At 40.0% G+C, this 15,485-nt stretch overlaps 1 protein-coding gene across 3 annotated transcripts in view; it reads right to left on the bottom strand.

Annotated features, from left to right (window-relative positions):
* Positions 1-3,266: 3,266 nt before the first annotated feature.
* The window catches only part of col5a1 (procollagen, type V, alpha 1), an 81,270-nt gene continuing 69,051 nt past the window's right edge, over positions 3,267-15,485 (bottom strand). For 2 of the 3 annotated variants that reach the window (XM_044175425.1, XM_044175424.1), the window contains exons 49-66: positions 15,149-15,202; positions 14,888-14,995; positions 14,677-14,730; positions 14,511-14,564; positions 14,341-14,394; positions 14,175-14,228; positions 13,949-14,056; positions 13,690-13,743; positions 13,522-13,575; positions 13,184-13,291; positions 12,830-12,883; positions 12,693-12,728; positions 12,521-12,574; positions 12,093-12,360; positions 10,815-10,927; positions 9,079-9,147; positions 6,115-6,348; positions 3,267-5,904 (exon numbers count right to left, since the gene is read on the bottom strand). In XM_044175425.1, coding sequence (XP_044031360.1) covers positions 5,758-5,904; positions 6,115-6,348; positions 9,079-9,147; positions 10,815-10,927; positions 12,093-12,360; positions 12,521-12,574; positions 12,693-12,728; positions 12,830-12,883; positions 13,184-13,291; positions 13,522-13,575; positions 13,690-13,743; positions 13,949-14,056; positions 14,175-14,228; positions 14,341-14,394; positions 14,511-14,564; positions 14,677-14,730; positions 14,888-14,995; positions 15,149-15,202 — 1,677 coding nt within the window. In that variant the 3' untranslated portion in view covers positions 3,267-5,757. Of the gene's footprint in view, positions 5,905-6,114; positions 6,349-9,078; positions 9,148-9,209; positions 9,279-10,814; positions 10,928-12,092; positions 12,361-12,520; positions 12,575-12,692; positions 12,729-12,829; positions 12,884-13,183; positions 13,292-13,521; positions 13,576-13,689; positions 13,744-13,948; positions 14,057-14,174; positions 14,229-14,340; positions 14,395-14,510; positions 14,565-14,676; positions 14,731-14,887; positions 14,996-15,148; positions 15,203-15,485 lie in introns of all 3 variants that reach the window. The other variant, XM_044175423.1, reaches the window with a different exon arrangement.

The raw sequence follows: 15,485 nt of genomic DNA, 5'->3' as shown, positions 1-15,485 counted from the left end.
CAGCTGAGAAGTGTTTGCTACTATAACAATGACATCCAGAAAGACGTCCTTAGACTGGTGTCCTATTTTTCTGGGCTGTCTCAGAAAAGGCCTGCAGTAATCCCAGACAGTGACTCTCTTAGTCCCTGAATGAACCAGTGATATGTCAATAAATCCATGGCACCCATATTCCAAATAACATTCACCTTTGTCATATTCTTCATTCATCACTTCTTTAGTGAGAACTTTACAGAGAACGTATGTCCTTAAAATCTGTTTGCTGCTCTGTCTGCATTTTCTTATGGTTAAGTCTCCCACGTCTGTCCTAAAGTGAGTCTTCACAGAGATGCTGTTCTTTGTGAAAGACAGGTGGCTGTACCAGTTTTCAGTTCTGTCTTTAAGCCTACAGGTGGTGATTATTTGATACTCTAATGTAAAGACACATTTTGAGTGGAGAATAATTTTAAACCGAAGGTATAACAGCTTTTTAGTCAGTCAGAGAACTTGACGGAAAGTTAACTAATTACATTTACTCAAGTACTGTACTTAAGTACAGTTCTGAGGTACTGTTTCCATTTTATAAAACTTTATATTTGTACTTCACTACATTTCAGAGGGAAATATTGTACTTTTTCAGAATCAGAATCAGAAATACTTTATTGATCCCCGAGGGGAAACTCTTTTGTCACAGCAGCTCACTATCACGTCAGTGCACACAGGAATAGAAGGAATAGAAGTACTAAGCAAAAAAATATAATACACTACAATACAGGTCCGAAAATAAATTAAGTACCAAATATAAAAAAAATGTGAAGTACAAAGTGGGTTTACCGGTTGATGATAATAATACGGTATAAAGTAATAGTGTATGAACAACCTGACAGCTATAGCCGTTAGTTACTTTACAAATTAAGATTTAACATAAAAAAAAAAACATGTTAAGCTTATGTGGTTGAAAGTTTTTAAAGATTTTTATTGAAACTATAAAGACCTGAATTGGTTTGCAAAGCGACTGAAGTTAACAAGCATACAATTTAGTATTTATACATCTCGTCACAGATGGTAGCAACCTCACGCACCAGTTACAGCAAATCCTGATCGTACACCTCTTGATCTTCTGATTATCTACTGGATGTCACAGTGTGGCCTGCTTTGCTCTATTTGTCATGTCCAAATTAAGAGCACAAATGGTGGTTGTTAGTCTAGACTTGGGAATGACTGGGGCACAATGCCCTAGGGAGAGGTGCACAGCCATCAATATGCTGCATCACACAAGATCAAGAATATTGTTGCACATGAATAAAGGTAGTATTATATTATAATGAACATTTAAACATAAGTATTAACTATGAGTTGTAACATACAATAAATTGTTTAAGATTCAATTTGTTTTGTCTTTTTGGCTTGTAACCTGGGCCACTTGTCATGTTTTCAGACATTTATGAGTTGTTAGCAGCTCCACCAAAGAGGGATTTTCCCCTCTAAGCTTCTCAGATGGTTTCATTTAATGAACTGTTTGAGGCCCAAAGAGGTCAAATTATCCAAAATGTTTAAAAAGCAAATATTTAGGTCCAAATATGAATACAGATTTGCGTAGCAGAACTTTGTTTTTTTAATCTTTCCTCTCCCATTAATCATCTCACGGCCCCTCAGGTTTATCTCTATCTTTTGAAGGTGACCTGACCCCTCAGTTGGGGGATCACTGGACTAAACAACCTAACTGTATATAGTCAAAACTAGCTCCACTTCCACAGGCTACAACAGTAAATAATACGTCAGTCACAGGGGTCATTTTAATGCACAATGACTATTTGTACTTGATACTTGATACTTTTAAGTACATTTTGATGATAATACTTCTGTACTTTTACTTATGTAGGATTTTAAATGCAGGACCTTTACTTGTAATGGAGAATTTTTATATTATAGTATTGCACACTATTATAGTATGGCACACTTCAGTGTTTCGTGATATGATGAATCCATTACTATGCCCAGCCCTCCTGGGCTTGCAAGACACCATAAATTCATACAAGCCATACATTTGCCCCACTATAAATTTCCTAGAGTACTGTTGTGCTGCAAGCACATTTGCATGTCCCAAAGTGACCTCTTCACACATCCTGAATCTGCTCTTCTAAAATGTTTCACAAGCTTATTACACTTGGGTGCTATTGTAGTCTTGACACATCACCTGTTGCCATAATTGGAGGGAGCAAAATCCCTACCTGCTGTTCTTTTTGTCCCCATCCTCAACTCACTTTGATGCCCCATTTATCACCACTGCATTGTAAGTAGTTCTGAGCTTAGACGAGGAATTAGCTTTTCGCTTTGGTTTCTGCTTTACTCACCCAGGATGCTGCCTCAGTAGAATCCATGGATTCTGATCCGTCCTAAATCCATCCTGTAAACACTGCATTAAATATTGATCATGGTATCATGCACAACAACTTTTATTTTTTGTTTTGCTGTGCTAGGATTAATGTGCACTGTGCAAGGTTTTCTGCTGATACACTTGAAGTGCTGCAAATCATCTTTACCACCAACGATTTGATCAAAGTTTAGAGATTCCAGATGATTGAAATTAGTGGTGCATGGGAGGGTTAAAAAGAAGTTTATTTTAATAAGCACTGAGGAAGGTTTGCATGAAATATATACAGTGGAGGAGTTATCATACATATATTTTCTGGCTTATCATAATGCACTGCAGGCAGCATAGAAAAATGAGCTTTAAGTGATAGAAGTACATACATTAGCTGTCCAAAAATGCCTAGCCAGGAAGATTCTTTAAGCAGTCTTTGTTGGAGGCATCAGCAGGGAACAGTCAATGGATGACTTTATGTCCAATCACGAGACGCAGCCTGAGAACTTCTTTCTTGTGGAGTATCTGTGGAGCAAGAATTGTTTGACACTATTAAAACATACAGTGTAGTGCAATTAATAGTAACCGTACCTGTTATGCAGCTAAAGCTGACATCCAATCATACATTTAGTGTTTAAATAGTCTAAATTCAACCTTCAACAGACATTCTCTCTCACACACACACACACACACACACACACACACACACACACACACACACACACACAGCCCAGAGGTTGTTAACATGAAGACAGGACGATCTATTTAAATGGATGTGGCCAAACGCAGTCTGAAAGGCTCCATTAAAAGGAGTCATTTCCAGCTCATACGTTGTGTAAAATTGCATGTGGTAAATTAATAACCTCTTGACAATAACTTTTGTTTTCCTGTGTGCATGTAAAGAGGGGGCCTCTTACACTTACACTATGGTATCATTTAACATTTATTTTTTTATTTTAAATAATACAATAAATATACTACAAACGAACATTGGCTTTGGTAGAGTTACAAGTTCATCATTTTCTCTCCACTTCACAATTGTGGACATGACCATTGAAAAAACGGATGTATCCTGATGAATAAAACGTGGACTGGAGATCATGTCACTCTACACAATTATAACAACAAGAGAAAAAACTTTACAATTTCATGCATACAGATAGGTTTTAATGCTTCAAAAGACATACAAGAGTGGATGGCCACAGTAAACTTGAATTTATTGACATGAAAACCAATATAACTTTTATCCTCTTATCCTTACACAGGTTTGACAAGACTGTGAAAACAAACAAACAGATAAACGGCAATCTACAAAATAAAACAAAAACGAAACAAAGACAATGGCAGCATCACTGCTGGTTCTGGAAATTTACAAAAATTTGTTTGTCCTTTTTATTGAGAGCAAAGTGTTAAATTTGGGTGTACTGCATCACAATGAAAAATAAAGCCAAAGATCTACAAGCATATTGAGTTATCTTAACAGAAATGGTTCAAGTCACATGTTTGAAGATAAAAAAAAAAAAGAAAAAGGAAACAAACCTATGTATGAAGGGCTGTAAAAATTCTGTGGTAGATACTAGTGGTCATAAGCATAAGAGTGCATAGTTTGAACAAAGAGCATAATTACAATAAGCGCAAAAATAGTACACCTACAAGCAATTTTTGACGCTGCATGAGCAAACTCTTTCATCTGGCTAATTTGGTGACCTGCTTCTACTGTGATTAAACCATGAAAAAATACTTTTCAAGTTGTTTCCCATTTTTTAAAACAAACAAACAAAAAAAAAAACCCAACAAAATATGATTTCAAGCCACCGTGGCCCTTAAAGCAAAATATATTCGTGAAAACCTTTGGTGGAAGGGTTTAGGGTTTCATACATCAAACAAAACTTTGGACCATATCCCTTAGGATGCTTCGGCCCAATCACTACGTGTCCGCTTGTTAACTCCATCAGTTTGATGTGACACAGATGATCCAACAGCAAGAGCCAAAATGCAGCGTCTTAGAGCAATGATATGCAAAGCCAATAGCACCATCTTAGTTTCCTCTCGTTATTGCAACATTTGGTGCAAGTTTCTAATCTGTACGGTCCGCTGAAGCAGGTGATAACATATGCCGCCATGCTGCACTGACGAGTGGATATGTAGAGAAATGGCATGCAAACACCACTGCTGAACAAAAAAACAAAACAAAACGGATGCAGCAAAGATCCACCTGCGTCAGATGTGGTGATCAAGAGAGTCAAGGGGCTGCTGGTGATGGAATATTATCACCACAAATTTCCTTTCATTCAAACAACAAAAACTAGAAAAATACATAGCACCACAGAAGAAAGAAAATAGCACCTATGTTTTGATTTCTTTGTGTTTTCATTAAAATGTGACATCATCTCCCAATGCATAGTCAGATAGATGAGTATTTGAGGAAAGAAAACAGAAGCTGTTTATTAAGTTAATGATATTGCCACCAAGATAGGTGTTCTGTTCAGAGGGCACAAAAGGAGGAATGTATTATTTTTTGTTCGTTATGCAAATTAAACTGTCACATAATATCACAGAGCTTGTTTTCGTCTTTTATTTCCATTCTGTTCTTAAATTACAACAAGGTGTGCTCCACAACTGCAACAAGACAGGACTTACCAATTTTTGTTTTGTTTTTCAATTTACAAGTCAAATTTCCTCACTTTCGATATATTTCTACAATTTAGATGTTATCCTTGTATCCACCGTCTCCTACCTCACAATTAATAAAGTCACATGCATGTTTTGAAGCCAGAAGCAATAAACATTACCAGGAAAAATATACAGAATGTACTTACAAACATAAAAATTATTTATATATATTTATATATATAAGATCCATTCCAAGAGAATGGGGAGACAATTATGCACAAACAAAGCTCCCGTAGTGAATGAGCAAACAAACCAACAAAAGACAAGTGGAAAAAGCCAGGGAGATGAGGGAAAACATGAGATCAGAACTGAAGAAAAGCAAAGAGCCAAATCAGATGGAGTCCATGGCAAATACTGCGACCGTCTGGAACGGCTGCAGCTCTCAGGGTTGCCTTCGTTGTTTGGGTTAAAAAAAAAAAAAAAGACTAAATCAAGTGTGATGACATGGGGCTAGAGTTGTGTGCATGCGAGTGTGTTGTGTAGGAGACAGGATCTGACATCCAGTTTCAAAACTTGCATGTGATGGAGAAGGCACACTGAGGTTTCAAGGTTATTTTGTTTTCCTCTATTCCTATAGAATTTCACTGTATTCTCAACTTGATTTCATTTTACTCATACTTGTTGCTTTATGGAAAAAAAGTTACTTTTTTTTACAAATAGAATTGTCCTATTCTTTTTCAATTGTTTTTTTTTCTGAGAAAACAAATATATGCTTTTTTTCTCCATTTGCTCAGGAAACAGTCTTAGCCGATGAAACAGACAGGGCCCACTTCAAATCCAAACTTCTGTGTGGAACCGCCAAAATCGTTGAACATGATGTCCACAAATGGCACCTGTTCCACCTTTGGTGTGTTGATCTCAAGTACTGTCTTTTCATAGCCCTTTTTCAACTGTTGAAGAGAAGAGACACAGCAGGAGGGAGAGTTAGTGTGTGGAAAAATATTCTTTAGAAATAAAAACATCATATACTTTTGCAAGGCTCATACTGACTGAGCCACTACAAAGACAACAGGAACATAATTTTCTGATAGTGTTCATCAAAGGAACCCTGCCAACCACCTACTCAAACACACACACAAACACACATCTCTTTGACTTACCGCACAGCCATCGACCAGAGCGCGAATGTAGGGGTTGTTATCATAAGACATCTCCTCATCGTTGGAGCCCAGGAAGCGGATGGCCTTGTCGTAGTTGTCCAGATCCTGGTCATGCCAGGCCACCGACTGGTAGCAGTTGTATGTCATGTTCTGTCTGGCTGCTGCGCTCAGCAACCGCAAGAAAGTCATCTGGACCACGCCGATAGGGTTGCCCTCCGCATCCATGTAGGAGAGCTGCAAAAAGGAACACAGATGGAGTTGAGCATCAAAAGTGTAACACTGGGAGAAGGGACCAGAGTAAAGGATGAGCGGACTGATAGGAAGAATATCCTGAAGATCCTAAAAAAATGTACTGAACACTCTGTCATATCTATACCGTGCAGTGTTTTTGTCTCTTGGCAGCCATTTTCATTGACTTTATGACTAGTAATTTGTATTCCTATTTTACTGCTGTGTTTGGATTTCTAGAATATGTTTTTTTTTTTGACAACAGTGTTAGAAAAAGGCGTTATCCAAGGATAAATGAGGAGTTAATGTATGATATACTATGCTATGCTGTGTGAAAGCACAGACAGGACAGCATATTGACCTGATTATTAAGGGATAAGGCTGGTGTTATTCTATATTTTTCTAACTGTCAATAAATCCCATGAAAAGACCAAAACCAACATTGTGTGAGTGTGTCTCTAAATACTTTCCGACTTACCTACCCTTGCTTGTGGCACTCAGCCCCAAGCACATTCATTCCTATTGAAGACATTAATCTCATAGAACAGGTCACAAATATTTAGTTATCATTGTTTAAAAGTGACTAATTTAGGCACTGTAGTTTTTAGCAAATTTTACTAAAACAGGAGGAAAAAGTGCATTTGTTGGGAATTATTTTCACCCGTGGATTAATAGACATTTAATGCATGAGTATTTACAACACAATGGTGTATGTGGTATTGACTCAAAATAGACTACAGTGCCCATGTCCATCGTAATGAAGGAACATGTCAGCCAGTGCAACTGTGTGGCTCACTGTTTTTTTTCTTCTTCTAGTTTTTGGACAACAACAGAGCTCTATATCAGGCTTTGGATACACAGAAAAACTTGTTAGTAGAATCACTTCCTTGTTGGTTTAGGTCTTTTCAAAGGCATTTGTTGACAATATAAAATACTGAATATTACCCGCCATATAAAGTCCCCATTTCTTAAATAATGGATCAGGTAAAGATACTATATAGAGGAAGGGTGCAGGATATTTCCAAGGTCTAATGCCTGGAAGCTGTACTGATGTGTGAGGCTTAATGTGGAAAAATCTGCCTTTAAAATACAAAAAATAAGCATAACTAAACACCTAATTTAAATCTTGATTATGTAATTATGTAAAATATATATCCAATATGAGCAAATTATGGTAAGTACATGAAAATGTAATTATCTTAATAGGAATTATGTTGCAGTAATGGTATGTTAATTGCCTGGTAATTAACCTAGAATTTTGCTTTTTACAGATGTTACAGAAAACTGAGATATATCCCATTAAGCTGATTATAGTGCTTTGTAATCCTGACTGATAAGATAGCAGGTTTGGAACCAGTCATGGTTCAGTTTAGTGTCTCTGAGTGACTATCTGCATACCAACCATCAGGAATCCATTTGAGCCACATGGTCGCTTCGTCTTTCAGACAAACAGGACTTACTGAGAGTAGAGCTCATGCAGCATCCGTGCCATGCAGCCAGAGCAGCAAACCGTCTGTGAGTCTGGATGTGTTCTTTCTCGACTTGTTCTCGCACATAAGCGAATGCTCACACACACACACACACACACACACACTCCTCAGCACACATGCATTTCCAAACCCAGAGTACCGACACTCAAACCTGACATTAACAGAGAGAGTTAATCATCTTCTCCATCTATTTGGGCAACAATTTAGTGTCAGTGACTGATTTAATTAGCTAATTAATCACAAGATATAAACAAGGAAGACTTTGTTCTGCAGTGTGTCTATGAGTGTCGGCACTGTGGCTCAAAGTAAAAACTGTTCTGATGTTTTCATCCTCAGAGTGGCTGGGAAGTCCCATGCTTTTCTCATTTACCCCACCGCTCTTCATCCCCTTCCTCCCTGCCCTGCGCAGCGTGTGGATCCAGCCCAACATCGCCAGAGAAACATTACCTCTTTATCATCACAGCCGCAAGTCAACAGTGACTGAGTACCCAGAAGCCCCTGGGTGGTGACTGAGTGCCTGACCTGTTTGACTCAGAGCTACTCTGCCAGATCTAAGTATTGTGTTTAAGGGAGACACTGGGAATGTGAGTGCAGCTGAATGGCTGCAGCAGAGAGGGAATGACACTTATTTTCCCCCTTTATGAAGGATGGATGACCTGCTGAGACAGGAACTTGTTGAGATTACAACTAAAAAATCTAATGTGTTTGGAAGAAAAGTGTAAAGTGATGTATTCACTCTCATGCGTTTTTGTCTGCACTATTAAATTAGCTATGTATGGATATGCTGTTGCTTCTTGAGTCATGGAAGTGTCAAGGCACACAGTCACTCTTAGGAGATGCTCTCTTAATGTAGCAGAGGTGTGGCAGAGTGGCTATACAGTCAAGAATTTAAACAGTGAAACAGCATTACATTGTTTTCCATCTGTTAGATGCCAACACAACAGGCAAGATTTGCCTGTGTTGAAGCAATATATCTGACCCCTCCAGGAGGTCCATATATTTGGCCATTTGAAGCAAATGGTCCACAAACCTCTTCTTCATTGCCTCGTAAGAGCATCACCTATCGTTGGACTGAAGGTGAGTGCAGCTCGTGCTGAATCATGCTCCACAATGATGTAACAACCAACAAGCAAGGTGCCAATGCATATACATACTTTATAGGGCAGAACCAGAACCATGCAGAGCCTTAGGCACACAGAGTCCAGGCCTCAGCCAGGTCTCTGGGACCGCAGGCAGGGCCACTTACCAGGGAACCTCTCTTGTAGTGACTATACCATGTGCCTGGCGAGTCTTTGGGCCATTTTGCCATTTTGCTCTGTAAAATATAAGAGGCATTCAGGAAGGGAAAAGGACTTGGGAAAGTTGAGTCTGGCTTACCAGTTTACCACGTTTGAATTCACTGAACCAGGAGCCGGGATTCTCCTTTACCCAGGATATGAGCCTAGCCTGGGGGCATGGATCGACAGAGAAGCAGAGGAGGAGGAAAAAACAGCAGTGTTAAAGAAAGGAAACAGATCTGACAGAAGCACATCCCCTCTCAGCTTTTTCTTTCTCCCCTCTTTCTCCTTCTGTTTGTCCTCTGAGGAGTCTTCCAGACCTGAAACAGTATTCAGTGATATCAACCAGCCCAACCGGTCCAGGGCAAAAAAATTTAGTAAGCCATTATGCCATTTTGTACAATACAAACTGTAGCTGGCAGCTAATTGCTGCTGAAAAATGTATGAGTACACAGTGATTAATTAAGAAATGATCGCCTGCAACGAGCGCTTATACCGCGGCCTCTATCCCTGCTGTTCAGTGTTAGTGCTGTGCAGCCATGGTGCACTGACTTTGTTATGCCATTAAAAGCTGTGAATTGGCCAACAGGGCACAGCTCTAATGGTCTCAGCTATGACAATGATGAATTTCTCCATAATTAGATAGCAGGGTTTGATATGAAACTGTCATCAATAACTTAATGCGTTAATGAATGATGAGCCGGAGATCGCTTATCGCTGGGAGATGGCATACATTAGACCCATGCTGCCTTGAAGGTGACCTTCAGTTGTTTTCACTGGAGTGGACTGAGCAGAGGAGGAAATATATATCCTTGCTCTGACTTTCCCCTTTTCTATATTCCATGATGGCATGTCTGGCTTTGTGTCTGTGATTCTGTACAGTACGTGGACACTATAACTATGTGCTCTTATAATAACTGTGCCAATCTAAATGCATGTGGGAGTGTTTGCAGTCTTTATGCAAAGATTGACAAAACAGGCTTTTCTTTTTACCCCCGACACAAATGAGAGCAGCCCATCACTAGCACGCTATAAAAAGTCTGCTTCATTATTCCAAGCTTAAGCAAACTCCTGCTCCTCTGAGGCTTGGTGAGTGGGATCATTAAAATGGCTGTAGCACTGTGCTATTACACAACCCAGACTTGTCAGAGGCAGTGTTGCCAATGTTTCACCACTCTGCTACTCTCCACTCCTCTCCACACTCATGCATAATGAACCAAAAATCTTCTCAGTGTGCCTGTCACTTGCCAAAGGCTTTACAGGTGATAAAGTCCTTAATGGCATTGTTTCTAAAAATGGCTCTGAAACAATAGAGTATGGACGAGTTAGACCAAATGCGTGTGTTTGAATGAGGGAATTGTCTCCCTGCAGTTACCAACTGTCAGAACAAAACTGAGATTTAGCATGTTTGTAAAATGACTTTGGCCCTCATGGGAAATGCAGGCAATGCTGTTGAGTCATCTCCCACATCGTCTTGGTAATAATACACCAGGTAATCTCATGGAGGCTAATTATATGGGTACATGTCGTAGGTACAATAGAGTTTGTCGCAGCTAGCGCTGTCTTGAGATGTTTGGGTTATTTATACAGTATGCACGGCGGTTAGTCCCAGACTTGAGGAAAAAAGACAATCAGGAGTATTCAGCTAACTTTAGTATTCAGCTTACTTTACTGTCAATCAAATTACAAAATATTACAGACTTACCCCTTCAGACTTCTTATCTGGGAAGATGCAGCTCTCTCCGCCTGCTGTGAAGTTGCAGTAAACCTTGAAGGAGTCCCGAGAGCAGCCCTGGTTTGGATCAATCCAGTACTCACCTGGAGAAATGGAAAGAGGGAGAAAACAGAGAGAGCAATTACAGAGCAACATATATGATCTGAAGCCTATATGGTACTCCTTCAGGTCAAGGCAATGTCTGACATTGCCTGGCCTGTGCTAAAAGTCTTGCATGTCTCTCCAAGGCACCAAACGTCAGGCAAACATTACACATCTTGTAAAACACAATATACAACACATTCTTAATTGTTGGTGTTTTCTAGTAAATTCAGCATTAAAAGTAATACACCCAGTTGGATATATTTCAACAAACATCCATGATGGAACATTATACAGAAATGGAAATACTTGTATTAACTTGTCCATATGTAAACAACTGAAAGTGTCATGCAACTATGACGGATTAGCCACTGAAATTTCCAAAATGCAGTGTGTAATGATGATTGATGGTTGATTCTAGGGCGGCAACTAATGATTATTTTCGTTATAGATAAATCTGATGATTATTTTCTCAATTAATCGATTAATCGTTTGGTCTATAAAATGCCAGAAAAGATGATCTAAAGCCCAAAAGGATCATCAAATTGCTTGTTTTGTCCTACCAACACACTTAAATCCAAAGATATTCAATTTAATATCACATAAAGCAGCAAATCCTCTCAAATGACAAGCTGGAAATGGGAAAGTCTGGCATTTTTGCTTGAAAAATTACTTCAAAGATTAACATATTATCAAAATAGCAACAGATCATTTTTCTGCTGATTGACTAATCGAGCTCTAGTTGATAACCAAGTATAATTCCATTATAAGCATTTACCAACCCGATACTGTTGGTGAACAGGGCGTATTGCAGAAGGTCAGTTACTCTATCTCCTTTTCTAACCCTGTGTATCCATGCCCAAAATCTCAATTTACCTAAACTTGGCTTTTAAGTGATGTTCATAAATTTGGGGGTGTATACTATTTGCATGTATGTGTGTCAAATGGGTGTCGCTGGAAGGGAAGCGAGTTGTGGCTGTCACAGTGAGGCAAGGAGCCACATAACAGAGCTCAAATTTGCATAGCATGCGGACAGGGCCAATTAAAAAAATAAATAAAAATGAATGTACTGTCTAGTAGCATTTAGGTGCAGAAATTAAAAACTGGGGGGAGGAAGGATGAGACAATAGACCTCATGCCTCATTTTAGATGGAGTGTAATACAAACCATCAGGGAAATCAGGATGGCAGAGCTGCAGGTCCTTGCAGGTACGAGCAGGGTTGCTCTGTGTGCCCAGTGGGTGCTTCATCTGCTCGATCTCTAGCTTAAGGGAGTTGAGCGAGCCAAAGATTTCCTCCATGCCGTCATCGTAATCCTTGTAGTTGGCATCCGCGGCTGCGTCGTCCATCACCTGGCTGGCATCGATGTTCCTACGAGTTCTGCCCTTCATGTTAGACTGGATGGGGAGTGGGTGGATAACTTCGCCAGGAGGGCCCTGTTATGGAGAGACAAAAAGAGGTGAGACAAATGGCAGTCAGATATAAGGATGCAGATTATATAAAAGTCCATAAAACTAAGGAGATAATGACTCACGCTAAGGATAAGATACAAAATGATGATAAAGTACAATTCAAAAGTCTGGTGCACTGACTTACAGGAAGGCCAGGGGGTCCAGGTGTACCAGTCTCTCCCTTTGGTCCAGTTTGACCCTGAGCAGGACGAATTAAAGCAATGATTGATCTTAAACAACAAACTGATTTGATGAGTTATCACGATAAACACTTGTTACGGTTTCTGATGGAATGCATCTTTCAGCAAAACACTTACCGATGACCCTTTAGCTCCTTTGGGACCAGGAGGACCCTAAAGAACAAAAATGACCAAGTAATCAATATTGGCTCAGACATTACACGCTATTCAGTTGCACACATACTGTAGTATAACACATATGAGCGTGGCCTTACAGGTAATCCAGGAGGACCAAGGGGACCAAGTGGACCTGAGGGACCAGCAATACCCTACAGGAAAAAAAGAGCATGTGAATCCATAAATGTTTTGTGACAACACAAGAATCATTGTTTATTCCTGATGCAACAGTATTGACTAGCATGAAGGATATTAACTCTGGTGACTACATTTTGCCTGCGCTAAATAAAAAAAAAAGACCACAAAGATGAAGGTTATCAATAACTTTCAGTGGGCTGACAATTGGCACAAATAGCACAGCTCTTCTACAACACTCGCAGTCTGTTTTTGGTGTACAGAATGTGCACATGTAGGCCTTTCACCATGACTACAGTATAGTTTTGTTTACTTACATTGTCTCCTTTGGAACCAGGTGATCCTGAAGGACCAGGAAGACCTCTGTCACCTTTTTCTCCCTGTTCACCTGGGGGTCCGATAAGACCAATAAGACCCGGATGGCCCTGAGGGTAGAGAAGAACACACACATATCATCAATACAACAATCAATATTACACTATCACAAACAATACAGCCATATAATATATCTATCTGGCACACCCTCTAATCATTAGGGTGATGATTTGATCGCTGGAGGCAAACAACAGATCTAATCAATCTGTTAGGAAATATATCTATTAATCTTGTGCTTTAAATCAAAACAATCAGTTGGGCAGGTGCTAGAGTGGCTCACCTTTTCTCCTTTGACACCAGAGTCTCCTTTCAAACCAGGTAAACCAGGAGGACCCTGTGAGTGGGATGACACATTGGAGAGGAGATAACTGTTGAATGAGGATTCCAATCAGTGGCACACATTGTGTGAGATACCTCAGTTCAAAGGCCAGGAGTCACTTCTACTCACCATAGGTCCAGGAGGTCCATCTGGGCCTGGAGGACCAGGTAGACCTTGCTCTCCCTGCATAGAAATACCAATTACACAGTGTTTTTAGCCTCAGCTCAATAGAAAACATGTTTCTATAAATAGCACGGCTCCTTTATGTTGGGCAGCTTATTGAAAACCATTTATGTACACCTGCTTTATATGCTGTTTTAACAATACAACACAACAGCAAGATATGACTGTGATAAACTGGTGTGAAAGTAAGAAACACTCTACTCACAACTGGGCCAGGGATACCCCTGAGGCCTTCAGAACCAGGCTTGCCAGGTGATCCTTGAGGACCAACAGGACCTGTCTTTCCTTGGGGACCTTCCAAGCCAGGCTCTCCCTTTCACACAAAAACAGGATACACACAAACCATTTGATTCTTGTTCGTTTGGTGGTTACTTGACATGGTGTACTAAATGAACAGAAAATCTGTATTTGTTGTTTGTTTGTTTGGTTACCTTGGCTCCCTTCTCCCCTTGTCTTCCCTCAGGTCCTGCTACTCCAGGGGGTCCCTATTAAAAAAAAATACATATATTGTGGAATACAAAGACAGAACATTTTAGCATTTTGACATTGATAACATTTCGCAGCGACAAGGACAAGAGAGCACAGGACAGTACTTACTCTCTTTCCTGGTGGTCCGGAGGGACCAGACTCTCCAGTGGGTCCAGGAGAACCCTAGTTTGAATTTTAATGACATGAAAATTAAACAGTATTCATTTTGTAATTTAAATGGCAATTTTCATGAAATAAATAGTTGTGGTTAAATAACACAATTGGTACACAACACTCACAGGCTGACCAGCCTCTCCATCATCTCCCTTGTCACCAGCTGGACCGTCTAACCCCTGCATAAGAATTGAACAGTCTGTCATGCTGCATTGCATCAAAAACAAACTGTAAAGAATAGAGTTTGCACAATTTATTCACAGCTTAGCTGATGACTCATGCCATACGTACAGCTGGACCGGGCTCTCCAGGGGGGCCAGGGTCACCGGGGAAACCACTTGGACCCTGAAAATCAATCAAAGTTGTATTACTTTTTTTTGGAGAAAAGATATTTAGGCAAAGGTCACAATGGCCGTCCTTTGTGTGAGGTTAAATCAGTGGTGAGAGTGCATTGATTTATAAAATAAAATTTGCTGAAGCCAAAGGTGGAAAAAAAACATACGGGGCTGCCTTTGGGACCATCATCTCCAGGGGGACCCTTAGGGCCAGGAGGTCCAGCTGCACCAGCTGGACCGGCCTCTCCCTTTTCTCCTCGCTCTCCTCTTGAGCCCTGGAATAATAAACAGTATGTTAGTAATTCTAATTCAGAGATGCTAGTAGAAAACTAGTAAACTTGAAAGAAAAATTAACAAATCATTATATTTTATAGTCATGGTAGATAAACTAATTTGTAGCCTAGCTATTAACTCAGATGATAACTCACTGGTGGGCCAACTTCTCCCTGAAGACCTGGCTCTCCTGTTTCACCAGCATCTCCCTGTTAAGACAGAGAGACGGGGGGGGAGATATTAGAGGGTGAGAGAGACACATGCATTATCAGAAAGGTGATTTGTTGATCAAACATGGTTCTAAAAATCCCATCATTTACAGCAGCCCTCACTGTCCCAGTGCCCTTGTGATCCAAATGGGGATAGAAGATGACACAAGAGATTTCAATTCATCCATTCAAGTGCAGGCAGATTGGGTGGCTGAAGCACAGGAGGGCGCTGACCTCACTGTATTCCCTGGACCTTGCCCATATATCTTGTCCTCTTCCTCCT

The sequence above is a fragment of the Siniperca chuatsi genome, linkage group LG18 (assembly GCF_020085105.1).
Source record: "Siniperca chuatsi isolate FFG_IHB_CAS linkage group LG18, ASM2008510v1, whole genome shotgun sequence".
In the NCBI taxonomy this organism is placed as follows: domain Eukaryota; kingdom Metazoa; phylum Chordata; class Actinopteri; order Centrarchiformes; family Sinipercidae; genus Siniperca; species Siniperca chuatsi.
The sequence above is the reverse complement of the archived record's forward strand: the minus strand, read 5'-3'. Positions and strand labels throughout refer to the sequence as shown.